General features: G+C 35.1%; 1 protein-coding gene across 1 annotated transcript in view; it reads left to right on the top strand.

The window, feature by feature from the left end:
- The first annotated feature begins 681 nt into the window (after window positions 1-681).
- Window positions 682-11,936, top strand: part of WAC (WW domain containing adaptor with coiled-coil) — a 31,182-nt gene continuing 19,927 nt past the window's right edge. The window contains exons 1-2 of the mRNA XM_009579874.1: window positions 682-1,090; window positions 11,121-11,366. Of these exons, the coding sequence (XP_009578169.1) occupies window positions 682-1,090; window positions 11,121-11,366 (655 nt within the window). The remainder of the gene's footprint in view (window positions 1,091-11,120; window positions 11,367-11,936) is intronic.

The following is an 11,936-nucleotide window of genomic DNA, read 5'->3' as shown; positions in this document are numbered from 1 at the left end:
CCCCCGCCCTATCCCTTGCTTGGTACTTGACAAGTCAGAGATGTATAAAGGGCTGTTTTTCTGTGTATGCTGAAACATACTGCATATGCTAAAACATACTGTATGCTACAAAAAGAGCAGAAGTGCATATTGCAGTAACTATTTGTTTTGTGACAGGTGAAAATCTAGGAATCAATAAAAATAATTACTCTATATTTGCTTGGTATGTTCCCTGTGTAAAATATTTTAAAGTCTATGATCGTGTGACAAATGTAGATTAGTCGCTCATTTAATATATAGTCATCTTGAATTAATTCAACTGAAAGTAAATTCTTTCTAGTAGTACTCAAGTGAGTTGAAGTGGAATTCTTTGAAGGCTAGAATTTGAAACTATTAAATTATACTCAATGTTCAGGATTTTCAAAAAAAGAAAAATGGCATGAATTATCTCTTCACACTAAATGTAAGATGGAAATAATAGATTTTGATTAGATTTTTTAGGAGACTTCAAAAGTTAACTTGACTGTAACACTCGTTATAAAGCAGCCTTTCATCAAAACACTGCTTAAACGGAACTCTAAATCAAGCAAAGGTCAGAGAAAATGCATTTTGTCAGTGAGTAAAATTAAATTTGGCTTTTTTGATGCTGATCTACTTGAGGCTTTTTTCAATCATAAGAAGTTCAATCAGCTCTAGTTGTTGATGGGCAGCTGTATTAATCAAAGTCACTGCAATCTTAGACAAGTTTCTAATTTAATCTTTTTGTCTTATTGCAACGTTACTTGGGGAATCCTGAAAAAAGTGGAAGACAAGCATTCCAGTGACGCCGGAAGTATGCTCCCACAGAATATTTTATCTCAAACAAGCAGGCACAATGACAGAGACTACAGACTGCCAAGAGCAGAGACTCACAGTAGTTCTACTCCAGTACAGCATCCCATCAAACCAGTGGTTCATCCAACTGCTACCCCAAGCACTGTTCCTCCTAGTCCATTTTCTCTACAATCTGATCACCAGCCAAAGAAATCCTTTGATGCTAATGGAGCATCTACTTTATCAAAACTGCCTACATCCACATCTTCCATCCCTGCACAGAAAACAGAGAGAAAAGGTATGTCTAATGAAATTCCTTCTAGTATTTAAGACGATGCATTGCATTTGCATTGCTTGTTCAAAGTATATTAGTTCTAGAATTTAAAGATGTTCTTCCTGTTGATGTGTGTGCTTAGAATCTGATTACTGTTTTGATGTGTTTATTTCCCCTTAAACCAAGTTTGCTATATCTTACACAACTTCAAATTGACACTGCAGTATTTGCTGTTTACTGGCTTATTCTGTAAATTTTAATTTCAGATGATAATTTGAAAGACGTATTTTAGTAGGACGTATTTTAATTTTTGTCCTCCCTCATGTTGTTTTGGATCTTTGCCATTATTTGCGTTCTTAACATAGATGTAGTTACACCATTTGAAAGTCATTTTGGAACATTATATTTTATGAATTGCTGTTACTGTTTGGAATGCCAGTGTCAAACTTTTCAATAAACACAAGTGCAATTCTTATAGAAAGCAACACAGTTTTCTACATGTCTGTAACAGCTACTCTTCTGTTCCGATCTGTGTCTTGTGATGTACTGGATCTTCAGTTCTAAAGCTGCTGAAAGTTTGTATTTCTGTATAATACATACCAGAAACATCTAGAGTCATCAAGTGAAGATCAGGACTTTACTGTGTGGTGTTTGTGACTCTTTAAAAGTCTACATTTTAACTGGATTTACTTCATTATTAGGCAAGAAGAGCTCAAGAAGATTGTGAGAACGGAGATGTGTGTTACTAGTGATAGTGTGATACTTCGGTATAGTCAAGTTCTTAGAGAGTAACATTGTATAAGAAAATTCTATTTTGGGGGCTTTGGGAGGGGAAAAAGTAATTTTTGATAAACATGTCTGGTTTTAATTTAAAATATTGCTTAATTAGTACAACACTGAATTCTTTTTTGAAAGATGGCTTGTTGCCCTGTTGATATTTGCAAGTCCGTCTAGTTACAGAAGAGTAGTGCAGCGCTAAAAAGAAGACCAAAAACACTTGGGTCTGAAATTGGTCTTATACTCTGCGTTTGTTTTCCTGCCTTCCAGTTTTCTTTGTTAAAGAATTCCATCTTTTACACAGAGATAAGTGCACTTGGCCATCCAAAATACCCAAACAATACCATACATTGGCAAACACTGCAATGTAAGAAAATGGTGAACGTAAAGAAATTTTGTATGTTTTTCTTGAGACTCTGTGCAATTTTTATATGATTTGGTACGTGAACGTTGACTATAAACTACAGAGGAACAGAAGATTTTCGGCAAGCCTTTTTCTGTTCAACACACTAAAGCAAGAAGGTGTACTAGTTTATGCATGGTTCTTGTACTGAATAGCATAATTACCTGCTTCAGTTCAGCCTCTATGTTTTGATTGCAGTTTGATGCACTTTTAAACACGACAGTGCAAAACGTCCATATCAAGTGTTCTCTTCTTTAGCATATCCTCTTTATTTTCATTGCTATCTTTAAAATATACTTAAAGAAAACCCTTGTTATTACTCAGTTCCGGCATGTACTTGATCCCTGTTTGGTGTGTGATCAGACTTCAAACTGGATATATTTTTTCCCTGCTTTACTGCATACCTTTATTAGTTGCTTCCACTTAAATTGAGCAACTAAATCTTACTGCAATAGAAGGAATTTCCCATTGTGACAACTGCTACAAACGTTGGCGGGAGTTCTAGTGTGTCTTACGTACGACATTCATTTGAGGACATACAATTGGGTAGGAATAGTGAAAATGATCGCACGGGGTGGTCTTGACACTATAAATCTTACTTTAGAATCTGTGTTACCATGGATGGTTCCGTGTTAAATATCACTTAATTTCTGTATTCCTATGTAGGGTTTTTTTAAAGTTTATATGCGTTAAATGGATAGGTTCTCTATAATATTCTTGCCTTGTTGATGTAAGTGTTTCATGGCACTTCACTGTGAGCAAATACAATACTTCCAGTGCTTCAGACAGCGAGGATTACAGAAAGTTAGTAAGTAATTGAAGAATCAGCATAGATGAACGTTAGGCTTGAAATACTTATTCCAGAAAATGTGAGTTTTCACATGTTGCTTGAATACCTCTCTTCTTACAGAAACAGAAAAAATCAGCGCAGCTTGTATTATAAGAGATCATTCAAAGAGTATATTCAGTAGTCTTGCCTTTTTCTTTTTTTGTGAATGTTGGACTTTTTTTTTTTAATAAGAAATTTGACTAGTATAATTAATTTCTGTAGCATTTTACCTATTTAAATTTAAAAGAAGGGAGGAAGCAATGCTGCACATTGGGATGTTTTTGGATAGTTTGCTTCTGGTACTCATTTTCCCAGAGGTGCCTGTGAACCTATAGTACTATAGGTATGCAGTGTTTAAAAGTATTTGTTTGAAGCTGTTACGCAAAATGAAAAAAAAAAATTGTTGTGAGACACTCAGTTCAAACAATTTTCTAGAAGTATCTTTGTAAAATTGGAAAATAGTGTGAGGGGTTTATTTTTACGCTAGTAAAGTAAACAGCATTTGATCTTTTTCTGTGCCATCCCTCTCTCTTTCTAAAAAGAGGTAAAGCTGTAACTTTTGCTTATAAAAATAGCTTGGTCCTAATGACTGAATAGTATGTGCAGTAATCCTTGTGTAAATGAGTTCTTGCTTCTTGTCAATGTGTTGCTGGCAACCTTATGCCAGCCTATGTGTACCACTGTTTTAATAGTTCTGTTCTTAGTGTGTATTTTTTAATGCAGTAATAGTTGTGAAAAACAAAACAAAAAACCACAAAAACCAACAACACCACTTTTTTCAGCTCAATCTCTTTTGCTGCAGGGGTATGTTGTAGTCCCACAAGGAGATTGAATAAAATCCCTGGCTGAACTATAGCTCAGCTGTTAGCGGTAGTCCTCTGCCCTCAATGGCTGGCAGTAGTGGAGAGTTCCTGGGGAACTATTTGACCTCTACCCTTTGGTTTGAATGTTCCAGTCAGAATCTGCTGCTTCTGTTTGTGCTCACTGTGAGTGCTTTATGCAGGTAAAGTGTGGGGTTGCTTTTCCTACTTTTTGGCTGCTTTATCTCTAGGGCACATCGCATTTTCCTACTTCTAATTTAGTTACTGAATCAAATGTTGTATTGTCTGTATCTTAACGGTGTGTCTGTCTGTAGGATATTTCTTCTCACCCCTTTCCTCCAAGTCCCGTCAGGCAGCACTTCTGTTTCTAGTGCAGCAATACTCTGAAATTTTTCCGAGAGAACTCAGCAAGCTGGCCAGTGCAATGCTGGGTGGGTTGTGACTCTGATGCTGACAGATTAAAGTGGTTGGTCAGTGACAGCTGAGCTTCTTCCTCATGCTTTTCTCGCCCCTGTGGTTTTCTTACTTGTAACACTTGCTAGTCTTTAGCAGTCAGTTATGAACATTGCCCCTGAGTTTTGCAGTTTTAGGTATATTATTCAATTCATGCAGTGGTTAGAAAAAATTACACTAGCGAGACTGTTAGAGGTTTCTTCCAAGTACTTTATTCTTGTGTGCTGAGCATTGCTGTTATGTTTATTTTGGCAGCAGAGATAAAATACGATAATTCAGTTTTAAGACTGGAGTAATCCAAATGAGAAAAATATGGAATTTTTTTTATTTTAGAGAATTTGAGAACCCAGATAGTGTTGTTGCCATAGTTTCATTTGGCCAAATGTGTTTACAAAATGCATTGCTTTTAAATATTTATATATTTTGGTGTGGCTTAAGGTCCTTAGTAGATCAGAACTGGACTATGTAAAAAAGCTATATGTGAGTGTCACTGCTCAGAGAACTTAGTTGGTGGACTATACACTTAAGGTACTTCAGCACAGATGAATGTGTTACGATTCTTAATCATTAGCAGTAAATCAAGCAATTCAGTTATCTGTTCTAGGTGGTAGTTGTTTAAGCAGTATAGCAGAGGTGAGGTTTATGGGGCAGTAAGGCATTGAATTTCTGAGAATTTTGTAGTGCAATTTTCCTCCCACAGAGAGCATGCTGTGAGAGCACACGTGCATGACTGTTTCTAGCAGAGCAAAGATACAACTCAAGCTCACAATAGAGTGATTGGGTAATATTGTAGTGTTAACTTTTAAGGACTTTGAATGCATTTTTTTTTTTTGTTTTAATGGCATTAAAAAAATTACATCAGTAGTAAAAGCTATTGGAATATTCAAAGGGTCACATTGATAATTTGGGAATTATCCAGTCAACGGTAAGTGGGTAATTTCCATCTCATTAAAAAAATCTTTGTTGAAATAAATTATCAGTCCATATATACGGCAGAATAAGAGCAAACTATATATAGCAGTATTTTAAAGCTACTTTTTGTATAGGGAGTTCTAGTATGTTAGTTGTCAGAAGGAGGATTGTGAAGGAAGTTACTGCACAAAAAATGCATTTCCTCTTTTTGTTTCTTTTTTCCCCGCTCCCTTCTCTGTCACACTAACATGTCTGAATAACTCGGCACACTGTGGGTGAGAAGGGAGTGAGCAAGTACTAGGAACAGGTACTTAAAAGACTCCAGCAGGTAGAACGGGTTGACTGAAGTGCAACAGAGGAGTGGGAGCGTTGGTGTCAAGAGCACTTTGTTGGAAACAGAATAGCTGAACAGTCAAAAGGCTTAGTTTTTCATCCCACTGCATTAAACCTAGTCTGAATAACTTTATTTTAACTGTAACATACCAGGCTGGGAATTGCCTTTCAGAATGAGACTCACTAGTGGATCAGCTGCTTGTTTAGGAGCAAAGGTTTGTGTCATGAGTGGCAGAGATTGGTAACAGCAAGATTCAGCAGCATTTTAATATACTGCCTCAAACTCTTGAGAAGCTAAGCATTTGCCTTTTTGTGTCTAGGTTGTAATTGAAGAACATTGACACAACTGCTGAAAATGGTCTGTGGTATTTTTTCTGAAAGGATTACTTGGCCTTGTTATTAAAAAAATCCACACTGCTTGGAAATATTTGGTAATGTTTCCGTTCTGACTTGACATGATGTTTCTGCGGCAAGCAATAGCCTCCAGTTTACTTCAGTTCAGACACCTCTTCGTGAAACCTGCAGCAAAGATGCACCTTTGTCACATACAGGTTCTTGTCATAGAGAATACTGCCTGATAACTTGGACTTCTTTTTGTCCAAAAGATGTGATCGCAGGTCACGCTCCAGCAGAGTAGGTTCCTAATCATTGTAGTCTTCAAAAATTATTTTCATTATAAAAAGATTTTTTCCTGCTCCATTTTAATGTAAAGCTGATTAATAGTTCTTCACATTAAGTTAATCTCCACATCTAGTTGTTTTTGTTTGCCATCTGATTACTTTGTTTTCCTTTTTTTTTTTTTTTTGGATGGCTTTTTCTTGCTCATTTTTTTTTCCATATGATTTAAGTTGGTCATCCAGAAACTTGTTTAGTTCTATATTGTAGTTCTATATGTAGGCTGCATCTAATTAGCTTGTTTACATGATTGTCAGAAGGCATACTGTATTTTCATATTGTTGCAACGGAATGAATGTTTTTTTTTTTTTAGAAGTTTTCTTAAAAGCTCCAGAAGTTGAAATTTTAATGTGCTTAGCTTATCATGGAAAAATTGGTGCAAAGTCATGTTTTTAAAATCACAAAAGATAATTTAAAAAATAATCTAATTTTTTATTTATTCAGAGGAAAAGCTAAAATGTAAATTTTAATTAACAAAGTTTTCAACAGTTCAGAAGATCACAGTGGGCTATGTTCTGCTTTTGGTTTTAATTTTTTTTTTTTTTTAATTATTTAAAAAGTTTTTCTTGGGACTTTCATTATAATAGCTGAAATTTTATGTGAGGTTGAAGAGTCATTTGCATAGCATGGAAGTGCGTTGTATGGAAATTGGTGTTGACAGTGAAGAGGCTGTCCTGTCCAATAGCAGGCAACTTCAGTTATAGTCTAAGACTTTTGCAGGCCTTGCAGCACAGTTCATCTTTTCTTTAAGAATATTTTTTGTGTAAGACACAGACCAAATTTGCATTTTCTGTTTGTAAAATTTCAGTTGTGGATTCAAAATTAGTCTGATTGATGTATTAATGGTTCAAATTAGGTTTATGAATGACTGCTGTGTAATCAAAAGCCTTGTTTTGCAATAATACTGTAGATAGCTTGTTCATGAACATGAACTCTACGTTGACACAGGTGTAGAGACCCGTGTGTCAGAGTTGTAAGACTAAAGGACTTAGATCTGTAAAGATATTTAACTTTTCTTAGTGTGCTGTGTTCATTTTGACTGTGTTTCATGATGGTTGAGGCTTCAACTACATTTAAAAATTACAGGACTGTATAATTCTAAGTATTTTTTTTTTTAATCCTAGTAAAGGTTTTAGAAACTAGGAAATAGTGTTTAAATGTTGAAAAGTAAACTTAGCTGTGTGGCAAAAGATACAATGAAACAGTCTTTCAAAGCAGATCAGAAAAGGGGAATTACGGAGGAAAAGGAGGGAGTGAGAGGTCTCTGCTTCTGCTTGTGGAAAAAGCTTGGGAAATGCACATACCCCAGTATGTGAAACAAACAGTTTTTGTGAAACAAACATTTCATCTTGAGGAGTTTTGACTAGCTGTGTTAACTTGGAAGGCGAAACTTGCAAGTTCTCTATAGCATCATAAATGAAACCAGTTTTAAACCTTTGTAATTATATTATACAAAAATGGATGTGTAAATATTTAGAGGATTTCTTCATTGGCAGCAGTTCTTGGATTTATTTCTATGAAATCAAGTGTCCAGTCTGGAAGCCATGGAGTAAGATAGGTTGGTTTAAATTAAGGTAATGATAGTTGTGATTTTACAGAACTAATCTGTAGTCTATATTTTTTAGCATGTTTGTTTTCATCACAAAGGAGTTTCCCTTTGTAGAGAAGAAAATAACTATTCAGGCTACTTAATACAGACAAGAAATACAAGTATTTCCACAAATATTTTTTATAATTTTTTGGGGGCAGAAACAGGTTTATACCCTTTATTTCACTATGAATATCTTAAATTACCTAATTTGTGAAGTGCAGCGATGCTCTGAGCATTCACTGTACTCTGCATCCTCTATGATGTTAAATAACACAGAGTTATAATATGATGCATATGTAGATAGTCATGATCATAGAGATATATTCTCTCATAACATTTGGACTGTTAGTTTTATAATGTTTACCATCTCAAAAGATCGAAATGTTAGCGTTAGACACCATCATTTTTTCACATCATTTTCTCTAGGTGTTTAATCTGAGTGATTGTACGAAAAATATCTTTTACAAATATATTTTAACACGTACTTAAAATACCTGCAATAATACAGTTACAGAATAGTGTCTACATAATGTCTAAAGGAATTAACTGGACTATGTTGTTTTGATGTAATTTAGTGTGCATTTTTGTAGCAGAGAAGCTCACCCAAACTAAAGTACTTTTACAGACCTCTTGGAATTCAGTGGTTTTGTATTACATATTTTGAGTCCTTTTATTCAAGAAATGTGTAAATGCCCAGAACTGGTCTTAAGGTTTGTCTTCACTGTATTGTTAGCTCGAGTTTGCTTTTGATTCAGTTTATTTTGTGTTCAAAACTGCAGCATGGGTGAAAAATACTTCCAGCTGTTTGATATGGTGGTGTGGTTTGAAGCTCAGGTATAGCTTATTATGAGTTGCTTCTTTACTTAAAATAACTCAATCTAACTGTGAAGACAAGCCTAACTACATTAAATATATTTTGAAATTAGTGCTGGCAGTTGCTTAGGGTTTTTTTTCTGTTTTGTTTGTTTTTAAATTAGGCTGTTTGTTTTTGTTTTGGGTTTTTTTGTTTTTTTTGTAAGGTTGTCAAAACTGTAGTGTAGGAGACTTGTACATGTAAGTACTAACATGCCCCACTGTTCTTAATTCCCTTGCTTTTGTCTGCCAGTGTATCTCGTTGTCCTTATTTGGACTATGACAGATGCAAGTTCAATTTAAACTTTACATGTTTTTGTTTAGTAGCATAAGATTCTTGTTTGCTTGATGTGTCTTGACATGCAGTTGTCTTAATAAGTTTACTTTGAACACCATAACATAAGATTTTGTATGTAATACTTCTATAACAGAGACTTTTACTAATGACTTACTGTTTTAAGGGGGGGCTGATACCTAATCAGCTGTCCTAGTCACATGTTACTGAAAACCATATAAAAATTTTGTAACTGCTTTTTTTCCTCTTCAGTCTTTGTAATGCTTCTTGTCCGTTTGTAAGGTGGTCTTAGGAGAGCTCCTGGCCAGATGACCAGATCCCTTTACAGATACATTGAAAGCCATCCCCTTGTGCTGAGAGCTTGTAACTAGATAAGGCCGCCTCTTTTTTAGAAGTTTGCTGGAAACATCAAAATATGTCTGTGTGCCCTGGCTGTTGCATCCTTGCAAGCTGTCAAATTTGCATTCTTCAGCATTTTTTTCTGATTTACATTTCTCAGCTACTTGACTGGAAAAGTGTTTTTTGGAGTATTTGTGACCTGTTATGAACTATTTCTACTGTAACTGCATGGAAGCAGAAGTCCTCTTTCTTTTCACTGAGATTTCTAATCCAGTTTGATTTACGTATTGATACTTACTTCAGTCTTTTTTTTTTTTTTTTTTAGAGTTCTTTCCAAATTAGTCTCAAAAGTTGCAATTAAGGCTGTCAGAAAACAAAAAATTTTAGAAAATTTGAACATTTTATTCTTATGTAGTAAAACAAAACAAGACTTTTTCATTTTTCTTCTTTACTAAAAGTCAGCCGCCTCTTACCTTGCCCATCTCTCCAAAGAAAACAAACCAAACACATCTTTAGAGTAAAAGAGTTTCCCAGCCAGTTATTTTAGCTTTCATTTGGATTTTTGCCTGAAATGTGGAATACCCAAGTTGACATTCTGTGCCTAGTTTGAGGCAGGTTTAAAATCCAGGTCTTCAGTATTACAGACAAGCATCCTGGGTGAGATCTTGGATTCATATCCATCTTTCCACTCTTCATCCAACCTGTTTGGTGCTATAGAGGCATTAGTCTTGACTGAATTTAGGGGCAGAGGTCTCCCATGGGTTTAATGGGGATGAGAGAAGGGGAAGCTAAAATTGAAATACAGTGGTCCAGGCTTCTTCAAGGAAGGATATTTGAAGTGACTGGTAGTACGCCTATAGTAAGCAGAAATACTTTCAGTGCAGGAATTTCTCACAGTACTGGAATGGAGGAGAAACTTTCATGTTAACTGGAAGTCAAATTTAAAATTAATTAAATAACTCAACATTAATTAGAACAAATTGCCATGCAGTATAATTGACTTTAAGTACTAAGCATTTCTGTGGATAAGAAGTGTTGATATTTGCTAAAATGAGATTAATAAAATAAAGGATATAGGTCTTGATGCTTCGGGAGAAGCTGACAAGTTTGAAATTAATTATGGGCAGGTACATTTTTAGATGTTTTTCCACTGTGCTGTGGGGATGTTAACAGCTGTTGGTTTATGTTTCTAGTACAGCTCGTTATCCTGTCTGTGAATCCTGAGCAATGTAGCTGGATTGTGTATGATAGACTTAGTCTTTATTTTGTAGCTTCTTGCAGTCTGGTTTCTGAATAAATGAAGTATGGCTTCAAATCCCTCAAATTTGACACTTTAGCCTATCTGTAAATTCAATGGACTATAAGGTTTTCATTCATAGTATATTTTCCAACGAAAGATTGGAATAATGGGTAAAAAAATAGAAGATGAATATATGCATAGTAAAAGAAAAAAATCACTAAGGAATTTTTGGCCCATGTTTGTCCTAAAAATTAGGGGGAAAAAATTCCCGTTTGTAATACTGGCAGCTTTCAGTCCAATACCTTGAAGTGGAAAGATTTTTTTGTGTATGTGTTCCTAATAAATATTAGGTGCAATAGGCTAAATTACACTAGATATAAAATATCTTCAATTTTTGTTATATTCATGTTTATATTTTTCTCTTGTAACGATAGTTAAGCATTTGATCTTCTGAATTTAATATGAATATTGTACTAGTGAGAAGTTGTCAGTTATATTGGGGAAAATGAAAATTACTGTCTGTCTTCTGTTCAGAGTCTGCATCTGTGGACAAGCCTGTATCCCATTCTTGCACAACTCCTTCTACATCTTCTGCTTCTGGACTGAATCCAACTCCTGCGCCTGCTTCATCTGCTCCTACGGTTCCTGTCTCACCTGTTCCACAATCACCAATTCCTCCGTTACTTCAGGACCCAAATCTCCTTCGACAGCTGCTGCCTGCTCTGCAAGCCACCTTGCAGCTTAATAATTCTAGCGTAGATATATCCAAAATCAATGAAGGTAAGGATTCTTTAAAGTTGATGTAATCTCTTATTTACACACATTAGTATATTATTGGATACTAAGCTGTAGTAAATGCAAGCCTTACTTTAAATGAAAAGTGGATAAATGAATCCCTAGTTAAAGTGAGGATTGTTTTTGTTTGGGTTTTTTTCCGTTAAACCTTTTTAAATTAGCCAAGTAACGTTTAAGGTTGTTAAGCTGATGTATGAGAGCAGTCTAATTGAGACTGGTGACTTAATTGCTGTATCAGCATTCATTTGTTGCACAAAATTTAGTTAGAGCTTTTTGTTCTTTTGTTTTGTGCAGTGTTCTTTGTTTTCTGTAGTTTGTGCTGCTATTCTAACATGTGTTTGCAAATACTGAAGCTTCTAGGGATTCTTAAATCTTGTTACCTATCAACTTTTTTTCTTTAACAGAACATGTTAGCCTCTGAATAAAGATAGCATCTCAGTAATTTTGCTAGCAAGTTAAATTTTGTGCATGTAGTCCGTGTATCCCTTAGATTTTTGTCACATTGGCCTAGTTTATTAGAAGAAAGTTTAGAACTAGCTATAGTGCCTTTCGCTG

The sequence above is a fragment of the Fulmarus glacialis genome, unplaced genomic scaffold, assembly GCF_000690835.1.
Source record: "Fulmarus glacialis isolate BGI_N327 unplaced genomic scaffold, ASM69083v1 scaffold29796, whole genome shotgun sequence".
Lineage (NCBI taxonomy): Eukaryota > Metazoa > Chordata > Aves > Procellariiformes > Procellariidae > Fulmarus > Fulmarus glacialis.
Note: the sequence above shows the minus strand (reverse complement) of the source record. Positions and strands in the feature narration are given on the sequence as shown.